Source organism: Scyliorhinus canicula, chromosome 21 (assembly GCF_902713615.1).
Source record: "Scyliorhinus canicula chromosome 21, sScyCan1.1, whole genome shotgun sequence".
Lineage (NCBI taxonomy): Eukaryota > Metazoa > Chordata > Chondrichthyes > Carcharhiniformes > Scyliorhinidae > Scyliorhinus > Scyliorhinus canicula.
Window position 1 is genome coordinate 34,879,112 of NC_052166.1, and position 15,415 is coordinate 34,894,526.

General features: G+C 40.0%; 1 protein-coding gene across 15 annotated transcripts in view; it reads left to right on the forward strand.

Moving 5' to 3' along the window:
- The window catches only part of tnc (tenascin C), a 350,428-nt gene that overhangs the window by 300,928 nt on the left and 34,085 nt on the right, over positions 1–15,415 (forward strand). For 6 of the 15 annotated variants that reach the window (XR_005458500.1, XM_038781949.1, XM_038781951.1 and 3 more), the window contains 5 exons: positions 1,110–1,418; positions 3,659–3,922; positions 7,693–7,962; positions 9,009–9,281; positions 14,233–14,505. The exons of 3 other annotated variants lie outside the window; for them this stretch is intronic. Coding sequence is in view for 11 of the 12 variants with exons in the window: in XM_038781949.1 (XP_038637877.1) it covers positions 1,110–1,418; positions 3,659–3,922; positions 7,693–7,962; positions 9,009–9,281; positions 14,233–14,505 (1,389 nt within the window). In the remaining variant the exon portion in view is untranslated. The remainder of the gene's footprint in view (positions 1–1,109; positions 1,419–3,658; positions 3,923–7,692; positions 7,963–9,008; positions 9,282–14,232; positions 14,506–15,415) is intronic. 6 more of the 15 variants (XM_038781954.1, XM_038781958.1, XM_038781959.1 and 3 more) reach the window with 4 other exon arrangements.

Consider the following 15,415-nt stretch of genomic DNA (forward strand, 5'->3'; position numbering starts at 1 on the left):
CTGCTTTTTTAACACTGCAGAGAGAAATACCTTGACAGCTTGACAGTTCCTTTGACAGCTACCCTATCATTTCTCTTTGACAGTTCTAATCAGCATGACAGTTCTAATGGGAAAAACCCACAGATTTGGTTTATCTACTTTTTAATGCATATTCATGTCTACTTTTAACAACCCCAAATGGCAGATCACTCCTGCCAAAGTTGTCCCAGGATCTTCTACAAAATGGGACCCTACTTCTCCAAAGAACTCTGCTAACTTTAGACTTTTTCCTGATGGATCTAAAGTGCACAAGTCACCATTGGACATCCCATTCACAAAAATTTGATCTGACTTAATGTAACATCACAGATGTTCAAAATACAATCAGCCCTCATTTCCCGACCACCTTCCTCCACTCCCTGCAAAAATGGTCGATGCCAGGTTCAATAGCAAGACTTTGGATTTGGCCATCCAGAACCATTTTGGATAAGCCTTCTCCATCTGTGCAAAAACTGAGGTCTTGCTGTCTCAGCTCAGAGCTGAAAGATACTAGAGGGGGGTTGATGCTCATGAAGCTGTACCGAGAAATTGTGAGGTGAACAGTAGCAGTGGACAAATGACTGACAAAACAAATATAAAATAAATCCTTGTGCTACAAAATTGAATCTCAAATGCAGACATACAAGATTCAGACTTCTGTAAAATAGAAGTCCTTTGACTATCGCAGAGTATAGAAACATGGCTTAGGTTAATACATTAAATGTTTGAGCCTCACTCGTTACAAATGTCAAAGTTAAACTAATGTACAATGAAAAAATCAACAGGTACTAGTGGAAGGTTGGGGGAGCGTGTGGTGCTGTTTAACCAAACCTTCTTTCCTAAAGCCGAAAACTGTGTGATGACAAAGGACAGTTTTAATTTATTTTGCAGAACTCAACAAGGGATTGCTGTACATATCTTTTTTGGCAGGATGGGGGGCAGGGAACGGTAATTTCTGATGTATGTTTATTGCACTTACGGTAAACTCAGGTCACAGAGAACGCAAGGGTTTCGCCCATCCGACCAGTTTATGAATAAAGCTATCCTGTGCCATCGTTCATGTAGTTCTAATCCAAAAACGTCTGTTACAGAATCCTTTGACAATTCCACTACACATTCTCCAAGCTCAGAAGCCGCCAAGCCAGAGAATCTTGTGGTAAAAAATGTAACTACCACCAGCTTCGGACTATCATGGACAGCACAAAAGGGAGTCTTTGATAGTTTTCTTTTAACAGTAAAGGATGTTAATGGATTGAATGTCCCTTTGAAGATTTCCCAACCAGGTGATCAGCACACGTCTGATGTAACAGGGCTGGTTGCGGGCACTAATTACGAGATTGAACTTTATGGAATAATTCAAGGCCGGCTCTCTCAACCACTGAGAGATATTGCAAAAACAGGTATTCCTCGACATCAAATAATGCTTCTCTCATCGCCATTCCACCATTCGCTCCTTTCCATCATCCAGGAGGATGGCCTTCTGTGCCAACCTTTCATTTGCATTCCAAACGCATGTCATCCATTGGCAGAGCTTACTCATCACCCCTCTTTGTGCTGAGCTGTGACCTGTTCCATGTAGGAAGCAGAAGAATTTGTTGCCTTCTGCATGTGATGAAGATACATTTCTCACTCTCCCATGGCTTCAGCCAGTAATTGCTACATTTTCTGTCCCATTTATCCAAATGTTATAGCATGAGCAGAGCATGGCATTTTATGGCAGCTTTGTTATGAGTTGGGTCACAAAGAATCGTGACCTAGTTGCTTGAGGCCGCCCCATGGGATAAGCATTGCACTGGACTTAGTACCACTGCAATGAATTTAGTTCCAAAATTGAGTTGTAAGCGCATTATTTTTAGCCAATATCCAGGGTCCCTTTCTGAATTGAAATCTCTACCTTTGTCTGTATCGCGTAGTGGAATTGGATTTCTGAACCTGCAAGAGCATGTGTTCAAAGCACAGGCATGAACGCTTACAGGATAAATTTGAAACACTCCACTCCAAGCATACAAATTCATCAAATGGGAACATTGGGTCAGTAGCAGGCCATAAATAAAGCTGATTCTTGGACTTTGCTTCTGTCTAATGAGACTTCATTTCTCAAGGCAAGACCCTTGCTATATGTCCCCTTTTGTGCCTTAAAATCAAACTAGTACAGGAAACATTCATGACATTTTATGCAATAACAACTTAAAATGACTCATGTGAAGAAACATAATTGCTTATGCAATATCTGTTTGTCCTCTTTTAAAATTTCCTCTCCATTCTTTTTTTTTCTTCGCTCCTGCCTCTCACTGGGGCCTGGTTGTATAGACCGCAACGCCCTCCAGTGGCAATTCTTCATGTCTGACCCGCCCCCCCCCCCCCCCACACAGTGAGGGTCAGTTGGTTAATTGGCTGAGAGTGTCTGAGTGTGCCCGCTCCTGTGACAGTTTGATGGATAAGTTTTCAAACCAAGACCCCAGGGCCAATTCCCCTCCCCCACCCAATCCCCGCCCAGGATGTGTGGGGGCAACTACAGTGATCAGTCAACTCAGTGTGAACCTCATCTTCACATGCATGGACTATTCAGCAGGAAAGCTGAACAACAATCTGGAGTGGAAATTCTAGCTGACCATCCCTCTCCCTAGTAAATTATTAGGAATATTTTACTGTCACCCAGCTGGAGAACAAGTAATATACATTCCGAGACTGTATTGGTCAGTTCCATAATGTGCTGAGTTACAAAGATAACTTTTCACCCTCTTTGTTTTATAGATTAGAGCCTGCATGACTATCAACAGTGTTACTCTTAGGCTAAATTTATTTCAGCATTTCACTAGGATTCCAGGATGCGCTATAAGATGATCTATTATGTGTTTGAGAGTTGCAGTGCTATAGAGACCCACCATCTGAAATAAAGTCACTCTGGGTTAAAGTCCAACAGGTTTATCTCAAATCACTAGCTTTCAGAGCGCAGCTCCTTAATCAGGTGAAGGATTCACCTGAGGAAGGAGCTGTGCTCTGAAACCTAGTGATTCAAAATAAACCTGTTGGACTTTAACCTGGTGTTGTAGGACTTCTTACTGAGCCCACCCCAGTCCAACGCCGGCATCTTCACATCTGGGCAGAGCAATAAATGATGCAGATAGCTGTAAGATCACTTTCGCTCAATGACAAAATAGCATCTCATCATTGCCTCATCAGTTGTTTGATTTGGACATTTTTAAGTAATACTGGGCAGCTAATTATTTATTTTAATCTTCCAGATACAGAGATAAACTCACACTGAATGTACGAGGGTAGCCTTATTTATAGTTGCATTGCACACGTAACTCTCACTTAATATATTATTTTACAGGTGAACCATGTACAGTGTATTGAATGGAATTCAGCTGCATTCTCACCATCGCTCCATACCATACTAATGCTACCTCATTATCTGGATCACTTTTAGATTCTCACTTGTCATTCATATGTTCCATGTGCTTTATACATATTTATTATAAATGGCGTGAACTGCTTCAGGCTCATTCTTGTCACCTCTGAGTTCATCATTCATTATTTTCCAGATTACACAACGGCACAGTATGTTACTGGTTGTAGAACTTTTATCTTGTGCAGCTCATAACTTAATATTTCACAATATTTATTACCTCGCCAGAATCTGATCTTGAAAACTTATTGGTCTCGGAAGTTACCTCCGGCAGCTTCAGACTCTCTTGGACAACTGATGAGCCCTTTGAAAGCTTTGTTATAGATATTAAAGACTCTGATGGGTTGTTCGAACAGTTAACATACACAGTGCCAGGTGATCAGTATTCCATTGACATCCCACATCTACGTGCTGCTACTGCCTATGAGGTTTCTGTCTATGGTATAATTCATGGTCAGCAAACAAGGCCGCTTTACACTGAAGCTCAAACAGGTATTTTGATTTCTTTATTTCCTGCCTTCTTATTCTTCACACAGAAAAGAATAGCCGGTTCATCAGTGTCACCGTTTCTTTTTATTAATTGTGCAATGTACCTCCCGTTGCCATTGTTCTTCTATTACAGGTCGTGCATTGAAAAGTGCAATGGCATTTCGCCTCACCCAAATCATTCTTTCATTTGAATTTATAGGAAATGGTTTCACTGAATGGATAGAATGTTTCCAGACAGTCCTAAAAATGCATGAATCTTAATGGTTTTTTGTTTTCACATTGCAACAATTAAACATCTCTCTGCACAGCCGTAAGGAATGCATCAGATTCTACAGAGAGCTCCTTTTACTAATGAAGTTGACACTTTTTTTCCTGAAGGTTTGTTGCCTGAAGAGATTGTGTGAAAATAACAAGCTACTTTTAGCGTTGATGCAACTGGTTTAGCATTGCCCCTGGCTTTCGACTGGTGGTCGCTGATAACCTCCCTCACTTGTATGGCTGCCACCTTTTGCGAGAGACAAGATGGTGGGGTTTACGATTTGTATTCCGATTCCCTTATTGCATTGTGGAAATCCAAATATCCATCGACTCAGCAAAATATAGAAGTGGAGCATGGGATTTATTTAAAAATCCATAAATTTGGCATGTGGTTTTTCCGGTCAAAATGCCTGAAGAAGTCATTCAAATTCTGTAAGGTGGCACCCCTATTCGTGAGGTCAAAGTAACTATTTAACTATTAATGTTGTATTTATAATACTTATCAGACCTACTGTTCAAAGTGCGATGGTCATGATATGCCATGTCTCAAATACCTACTAACTGTTTATTATTGAATGAGAACTTTTGGTGTTTTTGTGAATCTTAATTCCTCTCTCTAGCTTCCTTTTATTATCGAGCCAAATAGATATTAATGTCAAGCCTATTCCTGAAAACTGCAGAAATGCATGGCAGCATGAAACATGCAATTTGTAAAACCTAGAAACATTGTTGTCGCTGTGGTAAAAGACTGGAATATCTGCTTGCACTTGTTTGTGTTAGAAATTAACCTGGAAAGTCCTTCTATATGCCAAATCCAAATCTAATTTCAATCTTCATTCACACACATCAATATACAGGCACTGAGTGTTACCATGGTCAAGAAATGTTAATAGTTCCGTTCAAAGAAGAATCCAATAAATAGAATGCATTTATAAATGATGCATTAATAACAGAGCTGTTATTCATATCACCCGAGCCCCATAATTTGAATGAATAATGGTAGCTATAATAATACACTTGCACAATGCTAACCTTCACTCCTATTTGATTCTTTACATAAGTTGTATTATTTTGCTCGCTTCGCACATGGCACTGAATTTTTGTGCAATTCAATTATTATTTTGTCTTTTTCCCAGTTCTTTAACATATATGTCAACAGCTAGCAATGTGCTGCAATATGACAATGGGTGCTTTTCCTCCCTCCACACCGTCTTCCTTTGCTAAAGTATTGATCAACAAGGGACCTTCATTCCATTTACTTCAGTCACCCTGTGGTATCCAACTAAGTAGCAGTCTAAATTGAGCAGCAAGCTATTTTACATTTAAGGCATCACAGTCAAGCAGACTAGCCCCCTCCCCCCCCCCCCCCCTCCCCCCCGGACACAATTCCAGGAGGAGTCATTGAACAGAAATCCAGAGCAAGAATCAGAAGCCATTTTTTCCTTTGAATCCTCGGATATCAAGACCATTTTTCAAAGCTCCCTGCATGGCTCACAGTGAAACCAGCTAACATGTCGCACATTGATCAGGGGTTGAGCATATTTAACTCAGCTGCTCACTACTTTAATCTACAAGACCAGGGAAAAGTCCTTGTTTTAATTTGCTGTTACATGAACAGCCCAAACGGCCTTCCATTGAGATGTCTAATTTAGACGAAGTGGCAGAATATAAAGAAGAAAAATCGAGCCTATCTGTGTCACTTCATAGAATTTGACATGCATTATTTCATGGGTGCATGAATATCTGGATTTTCTTTTGCCTCAGATGATCCCTACACAACATTATCAGTCAATGCAAAATTAGAATAAATGAATGTGCTATCTTTACAACCACAGTCATAGGGGAAAATAATTGAACTCTGGTGATGAATATATCCCATGGCATTAAAATAATACTGAACATCTAGATGTAGCCAGCCGACGTAGGAACAGAATTTCCACAAGTTGACCCGATCATCCACTGTAACTTTGGATGATCTGTAGAAACCCTAGAATAATGGATAGACTGCCATTTCTCTAGGATATCTGTCTTATACTGAAGCAATGGTGGATGATTAGGAGCACCCTTGTGGAAATTAACCCCACTAATTCTTCATCCCCCCCCCCCCCCCCACCATAATGCACTAAATGTTAATTAGTCACTGGAATTCATACACGAGAGCAACATCATGAACTGCCAACCTATGCCAAATGGTAACATTTTAAACCAACTCACAATAACAAAATAAAACAAAATATTCCAGAGTACTAATTTTTAGAAAGACAGCATTTCACATTTGGTGAGTGTTTCCCGTCTGACTGACATCCAAACCAATTCACACTCATTAGGGATGGCCGCCTAGACGTTTCTATTGGAAATACCAGCTGATGAATCCTCAACATGTTTGTATGGCAATTCTTTTGTCCATGGATTTAACATGAGCCTTAACAAAGAGCTCTGCTGAAATAGTAAATAAACGAATCTCCTACGAATATACATTAAATGTTTATCCAGTACCATTGCCACAATGACTTCTCTGTTTATATTGGATCTTCATAGTAAACATATTGAAATGTTTTACTCGCCTGAACTGGTATGTCTTTGTTGAATATTTTCATTTCAACGATATAACTAGTTTGGCCATATTTTCATGGCTCCCCAGTGCTATAAGTTTGAAGTTAATACATACATAGACATAGAACATACAGTGCAGAAGAGGCCATTCGGCCCATCGAGTCTGTACTGACCCACTTAAGCCCTCACTTCCACCCTATCCCCGTAACTCAATAACCCCTCCTAACCTTTTTGGTCACTAAGGGCAATTTATCATGGCCAATCCACCTAACCTGCACGTCTTTGGATTGTGCGAGGAACCCGGAGCACCCGGAGGAAATCCACGCAGACATGGGGAGAACGTGCAGACTCTGCACAGACAGTGACCTAGTGGGTAATCGAACCTGGGACCCTGGCGCTGTGAAGCCACAGTACTACCCACTTGTACTACCATGCTGTCCAGAAATATGTTGATTATGATAGTCCGTCTGAAAAAAAACACGATTTTGTCCTTAACATTGAGAAAGTATATGAATCTGAATGACTTGATAACAAATTTCTTATTTCTGTAATGCATATTACATTTGTGTGTCATATAATTTACTTTCACAAAATCAGAAAACAATAATGCTAGTGCTTTTCTCACCACTATTTATCTTCCATTAGTCTACCCAGGAATTAAGTCTATACTGATATTATTACTGTAGTTGGTTTGCAATGTAAAGCTTTCAAAGATTTCAAGTCTCTTCTACTTATATTTAACAGTTAAGTTTTATTGAGAACAGAAGCTCTGTAACATTTTAAGAAGTTTTCTTGAGAAAACACAGACTTGGTCAGCTCCAAATGTTGGTGATTTGACATCGGATGTGTTAAGTTATACGATCTAGTTACTTGCTGAAACTTGCAGGCTGCATGTCGGGAGAAGTTATTGATTTCTGGTGTACTGAGTATTTTTTTTTCATCCAATTATTTCCTCTCCTCAGTGACTGAACCCACACTTAGCAACCTAATGATTTCCAATGTGACCTCAGATGGTTTCACTGTCTCTTGGACAGCAAATGGCATCTTCCAAAGCTTTGTGGTAGACATTACAGATCCTAACAGGATCTTCGAAACCTCGGAGCACATTGTCTCAGGCAACCTTCGCTTTATTGGCATCTCAAAGCTCTTAGCCAACACTGATTATGTCATTTATCTCTCTGGCCTTTATCAAGGAGAGCACATGCAAATGCTTAGCGCAGTTGCTACAACAGGTATTTGTGTTGCAGCTGGAGTTTTCCAGCTGTCATTTGATTCTGCATCATTACATTTTTTTTTAGCAATAGTTTTTTATAACACACCTGCTTCTTGATTGGTATTGAAATGTAATATGTATTTCAATTACAATTTGGATTTTCTCTTATTGACCTGAATGATCGCTCAGAGTTACCCATCGTTCTTACTCAAGTTCCCAATGTGATGGCTGACCAAACAACTCAATAAGTTCAATTTTGTTTCATTCTGGGGAGAACAAAATGCCACACATTCCAATTCAACATACAAAAAAAGAAAGCATTGTGTTATAAATAGCTTCTGCAAAAATCTACTCCAGATACTAGTTATTATGTGAATGTATTCCATTTCTTTATTGTTTCACAAAAGTTCACGTGCATATTTATGCAAAGATTATTATTTACAACTCTCAATGTCCTTTATAATTAGAGAAAAACACTACCTTCTATAGTTCAAGCTTCCAATTAACAACCACTAAGTATGTTGCAATATGCATGCAATAAGATTCATCGGTGCAACTATATTCCCAGTTCAGGAGAAGTCATAGGCAGAATTTTGTGCAGTATTTTAATATTAATTTTCAGAAGTTAAGCAAAATTCAAATTAACCAGCTGAGCAGTTCAGGCATAATATATGATTAGCTCATAGTGATTTGTCTGTCAATTCTGCATGCCCAATTGAACTAGGTATACCTTTGAAAGTTATTAGAAAAACAACATGTTAAAAATATTTGAAAAACCATTAAGTTAATCCCTAATTGGTTCGACAATAGGGTTATGTCAAAGAGGATGGGGGGTTATCAAGTAGCATAGTTATTACTTGAATTGAAGACTCGTATCACAGCACAAATAATACTGTTCCACCAGACAATAGTAGGACAAGCTAGAGACATCTGATTTTATTGGTAGGTGTGTGACAAGCATCATCTGAGTTTTAGACGATGTCACTTGATTCTGAGCTAATTTGCACTCTTTTGTTGTGTGCTTTTAAAAGTGCTGAAGTTTTATTTCCAAAACAATCCCTATAGAAGCAGTACCTGAAGTGGGCAACCTAGTGGTATCAGACATTACCTCAGACAGCTTCAGCCTCTCTTGGACGGGAAAGGACGAGGCATTTGAAAGCTTTGTTATAGAACTTGTAGATTCTGACAGGTTCACAGAGCCACAGGAGTACACGGTACTGGGCAACAGGCAAGCCACCCAACTCTCCAACCTCATAGCTGGCACTAATTATGTGATTTATTTCTATGGTATTGTCAATGGCCGACGCACAAACCCTGCATCTACTGTTGTACTGACAGGTATTTTGATTTTATCATGAAACACTTTTTTCTCAATTTTTATGTAACAATGTCATGGGAATGTTTGTCAGAATTTGGCACTTTTTGTCTCATTTATTTACGGTATTTCAGACAGAAGGGGCATATCCAGGCATTATGCCTTTACCAATTAAACAAAAGTTGGGGGGCAGCCATATGCTGGTTCATTCCCCATGGAAATGCTTTGACCAATCAGAGTCAACTGACCTGGTTTGAATTTGAAACAAAAGCTTGGCAGCTAACAGTTAACTGCTTCCAGTTGCATGCTCCATGGCAATGGCTCAACCAATCAGAGTCCCCTTGCCAGTCAGTACTTTCTTCTCAGGCAATATAAATTGTTGTTCCCTTTACTGTTGATTTTTATTGCGTAGCTGTGCTGATGAGTGCAAGTCGAAAAGCTTTGACAGCATGTCTCTTTTTTTGAGCAATACTCTACTTCTTTCCCATTTACTAACAGGTCCTGTTTGTGATATTAGTCTAAGAAACAAGAAGAAACAAACCTCCTGGTTGTTCTAATACGTAACAGTGCTCTCACATCATTAACAGTTTGCTTCTACGGATTTGTTTGATCATTTGTGGCTTGCTATAAAGGCTCAGAATTTGCTGGACTGGGGCTTCTCGCAGCATGCCTCATTTGTAAAGCTTTTTCCCTCCCATCCCATCTCAAATAAACTGGGGCTCCACAAATTGCTGGTGGCGCGAGCTGATAATGTTGCATCAAGGTCAACGGGCAGCTGAGATCTTGGGGAACACTGGAACCAGTGTCCTATTGTACTAGCGAGACGTAATGATTGAGAAAGAAAAAAGAAAGCCAGCGAAGGAATTAGGATGAATTTTAGTCAAGTCAGGTACAGAAAGAGAAATAAAGGGTGCGAGTCAACAACCGCATTGCACCCTGTGCAGATCCAGGCGCGGTGGGTGAACAGCAGGAAAGGCCAAAATCAAGATTTGCGCCGGGCCAAACCATTTTGAAATTCAACCGGCCCGCTTCCCTTGGCAAGTGCCGGATCTAGCCCAAAAATGACGAGATGGTCATTAAGCCGAATTTGCATTGATTTCAATATCAATAGCGAAATTAAAGTCACGTGCAGCAGCTTCGCAGGAGTCAACCGACTCCCCAGTGAAAAGTCACGTTGGCGTTGTTTAGTACTCCTTCACAAAAAATTCACGTGGGGCCTGAAAGTGCAGGTAAAATACAAGCCGCAATCTCGCCATTGCAGTCAATGCAAAAGACTCCACCAAACTCGCCCAAAATGACACTTCGAAATATTTTGGTTGAATTGCACCGACAGAGAAGGGAAGATTAATTGGAAGAAGAGAGGACAGAAAGGGAAGACGAAATAAAGAGACTTCAGGGTTTCAGCTGTTCCCTTTCTGGGCCAGATAGTTTGAGTGTTATGACAGGAACATGAAGTTTATTGTTGAAAGGGGTCTTGCGCTATTAAGTACCAGCCCTCAATTACTTTGTGATAGTGTTATTTCATAATGACTGCAGAAATGCTTCAATTTCTCAAAACTCACACGGAGATTAAGTGTGAGAAGCTGTTTTGACACGGATAATCATGAAGCAGCACATTATCCAGCAGTTTATGATGATTGGCAATTCAAAATATCACTTCCTCAGCACACGTTGCTGGGCAATTTTCACATTCATAACAGCAGCCCATTTCCAGCAAATTTGGTCCCATAATCTTCAGTTTTGCAAAAAATACCTGATGTGCTTTTATGTTTAAGGGGGTTTCTTGCATTAATCACAAAGTCGCATGTTCTGCATAACATGCACAATTTGCAATGTGTTGCACATATTAATAATAGTGTGTCTGTACAATTGCCTCAAGGCCAGCTCAGTAACTGGGCAGTAATATGGTAGAACGTTTGTATAATGTCTCTATTAACTAACAAACCATGCAAAATACCCTTTTCATAGACTTTGGTGACAGAGGCTTTGTCATGAGGATAGGCCACTGTACCTTATATGGAAACCATTTCAGCTTCAATTTTTGCATGTCACGTACATTTACATGACAGACCTTTCGAAGGTCGTCAGCTGAATTTTGAAGGCTCCTGGCTGAAGTTCTGCTGAGCAGATGAATTTTAAAAAATATTATTTTTGCTTCCAGCCCGGAATAATAACTGTAAGCAGATGAAATGCTAGGGTTTTCCACGTGTGTGACTAACTTTCCCCAGCTGCTTTGATAAGTGCCAAGATCATATAGGAACTCCAGTCGAGAATGATGGCTGAAGTTACCCAGGACGTGTGGAAACAAATTATTATAGGCACGGGCTCAAAGTAATAGTACCTGGCATTTTAAAAAAACTTCAGGTTGCCTCCCCTGCATTCATTGATAAATTCAGTCCCAATTATTGTTACTTATTATTTTGTCTTCAGGAACTGCTACAATTGAACATTTTTCTTTTTAACAGTATTAATGGAACTGACTGCTGAAATAACACTTGCGTTATGTAGTCAAGCAAATTAGAACCCCAGATTTGTTCAATGAATGCACCCATTTGCTGTCTAACTGGAAAAAGTGATGATCACAACTTTAGCACAGGGCTAAATAGCTGGCTTTTAAAGCAGACTAGGCAGGTCAGCAGCGCGGATTCAATTCCCGTACCAGCATCCCCGAACAGGCGCTGGAATGTGGTGACTAGGGGCTTTTCACAGTAACTTCATTTGAAGCCTACTTGTGACAAAAAGCGATTTTCATTTCATTTCAGGAGAAAATGCGAGGACAAAAATTTAACTCCATTTTAATTTTGTCTTCTTACAGTTATTTGCAGTATTAATGATCTTGTTTCGCTGGCAGGTATTTATTGAGCTTTTGCTTGTAGAAACTCAGTTTGATATTGCATCCATTGCATTCCAGTTGCCAGTTACAGACATGTGTTTCCGTTTGTTTTATAGCCCTCATGGTAGTGATATGTAGCATGGCTGGTTTTATTTTTAGTGTGTTGCACATTGCTGAAGGAAATAAAGGTTAAAACAAATTAGTCATGTCTACACTTTTTCTTACTAACACAAACAAACTATGTTTTTTTAAATTGAGTTTTATGACCCTTCCTTTCTTAATACAGCACATTCAAATCTATTGGGTACATAACAAGGGGGGGGGAGGGTGAGAAAAACTGGATATTCCAGAAACACAGTGCACATAAGTGGATTAGCATCTGTAAAAAGAAAGATGGCTCAGAATTTTTGAGTGTAACTCTTCATCGGAAAGTGTTGCTGCCTCTGAAATAAAAGTTAAGCAGCATGAAAAGATGCCTCACATTTGCTGCTCGGTTTACAACAACTAGTGAGCGCATTTATATTATAGCAACGAATAAAGCAAAGTAGTCCCAGGCTAGTCTTGGTGCGGTCTAGTTGGTGTCAAATCCAAGTCACAATAAATAGCCCATTCGAGTCTTTGAGATAATTATCCTCAGGGTGGCATGGTGGCATAGTGGTTAGCACTGCTGCCTCACGGCGCCAAGGACACAGGATCGATCCTGGCCCTGAGTCACTGCCCGTGTGAAGTTTGGACATTCTCCCCAAATCTGCATGGGTCACACCTCCACAACCCAAAGATGTGCAGGGTAGGTGGATTGGCCATGTTAAATTACCCCTTAATTGGGCAGCACGGTGGCCTAGTGGTTAGCACAGCCACCTCACGGCGCTGAGGTCCCAGGTTCGATCCCGGCTCTGGGTCACTGTCTGTGTGGAGTTTGCACATTCTCCCCGTGTCTGCGTGGGTTTCACCCCCACAACCCAAAAATGTGCAGAGTAGGTGGATTGGCCACGCTAAATTGCCCCTTAATTGGAAAAAATAATTGGGTACTCTAAATTTATAAAATTTAGTAGCGGGGCCATTATAGTTTATTTCATGTTTAATGTGAAACATTTTTTTAAAATCTCCCCAGTTATGTAGAAGAAGTTTAAAAAATCTGTTTTAAAAAACAAATTGTTAAACACTTTTTAAAATAAAAACCTCTGGGGATTTTGAACTCTGGTAACCAGGGATGTATTTGAATCCTGGATTTCAGAGAGGATTTTGGAGCCCGTGGAGAGCAGTACAATATTGGCAGCAATAGGGCCCGAGGGGTGACGTTCTGGAGTCAAAATCTTGTTTCAGAATTTGCAGGCCTATTTTAGCTACTGAATAGTACTTCACGGTTGCTTAGCTACTAGTTGTGTACTGTTTAGAAACACCAAGTAGATAAATTGCCGTTCACTGAAAATGACTGAGGCATCGTTTAAAAACAGACTTTTGAGCTTCCATTAAAGAACTAGTTCAGTTGAAAATGAAAAATCGCTTATTGTCACGAGGAGGCTTCAATGAAGTTACTGTGAAAAGCCCCTAGTCGCCACATTCCGGCGCCTGTCCGGGGAGGCTAGTACGGGAATCGAACCGTGCTGCTGGCATGCTTAGTCTGCTTTAAAAGCCAGTGATTTAGCCCAGTGAGCTAACCAGTTTTGTTGCCTGAGCAATCCAGACATCATTTTTATATTTCGTGGCTTAGGCTACTGGCAAATAAATGAACGACTCCACTCACCCAGTACATACTTGTATTTATAGTTTTCCTTTCAGTTTAATTAATTCCTTCTGTTTGTTGCAAAATAGATTAAGAGATGCTTTGCCTTTCTGTCAACCATTCTGTTTGGCATCTACTGCATTTTTCACTATTGTTAACAGATATTTGTTAAAATAAAATTAAAATTAAAGTAAAGTTAAAGTAAATGGTTTATTTTGGCCACTTGACTACTGATAATTGAGATTGTTTTCTGGGAAGGCCAGTAACTCTGCTATAGCGTATTGTGTTGCTGATTAGTTTGTGTGCATGTATTTTGTGTAAATCATTGAAAACTCCAGGTTGAAGTTATCATTCAGATTTTCCAAGCGGGAACATTTGTGACTAAAATAAATATTTCCATTAATCTTCCTTCCCTCAGAAGAAGAAGCTGAACTTGGTAACCTAGTTGTTTCAGATATTACCTCAGAAGGCTTCACGCTCTCTTGGACAGCAGAAGATGAGGCATTTGATTATTTTGTCATAGACGTTAGAGATTTTGACAGCTCGCTTGATCCAATACAACAGGCTCTGTCAGGCAAAACACGAACTTCTGACATCTCAGGTCTAGTCGAAGGCACTGGATACCAAATTAATGTTACTGGCGTAATTCAAGGCTGGCGCTCGCAACCTCTTACTGCTGTCGCTGCTACAGGTATTACCACTTGCAAAAGCAAAAGAAAAGGCACCCGCTTTCGTGGTTTCGTTTTACAACTGCAAGGATAACTTTCCTCTTTAAAACAAAATACACCTGTCTCTCATTATAATAGTGCTAATTACCATACTAATATCTCCAATACGCCTGGAAAGAGCCATGACTCTTTTTATAGCATGTTTCTTGTATTAACGTTAATATTTCCTCTCTTTCATTCCCCCCAGACTACCTTATCCACTTAGAAACTCCTTCAACCCAAAGGTGTACTTTGGGTTAGATCATTTACTTTGTAAGTGGTAATGGACACAGATAGAAAATAATATTGACAATGACAGGATGCAAAGAGCAAACACCATCAAATTGATCAATCCCGCCAGGTTCTGTCATAGTCCAAATACCCAACCAGTGTATACTGTCCAGTGGAAGCAGCCCCAGATTCCATTATCATCTTCAGGTCATTCTTTGCATAATGACTGAAGAGCTCTGCAATATGTATTCCAAATATTAGTCAACCTTACCACATCTACTCAATTTTGTTTTTAAATCCAAGTTTTAAATGTGGCTTCATATTAGACTGCAATTTGAAACCCCAGTGCTACCTGATACGTTTCCGACTTCAATGTGTTCCACAATCAGATTGAGTTGACACTTGAGTTCTGAGGGAAGATCTTCATGCATTTCTGCTCAAGTGCACTGGATTACCTAAGCACAGCCAGTATCATAAAATCAGATGATGCCTTTCATCTCAATTCAGAATGAAGACTCAGGAAATCTTCCACACTAATAAATTTGTTATCGAACAGGTCAATTACTCGGCACGGTGGCACAGCGGTTAGCACTGCTGTCTCACAGTGCCAGCGACCCGGGTTCGATTCCGATCTTGGGTGACTGTCTGTGAGGAGTTTGCATG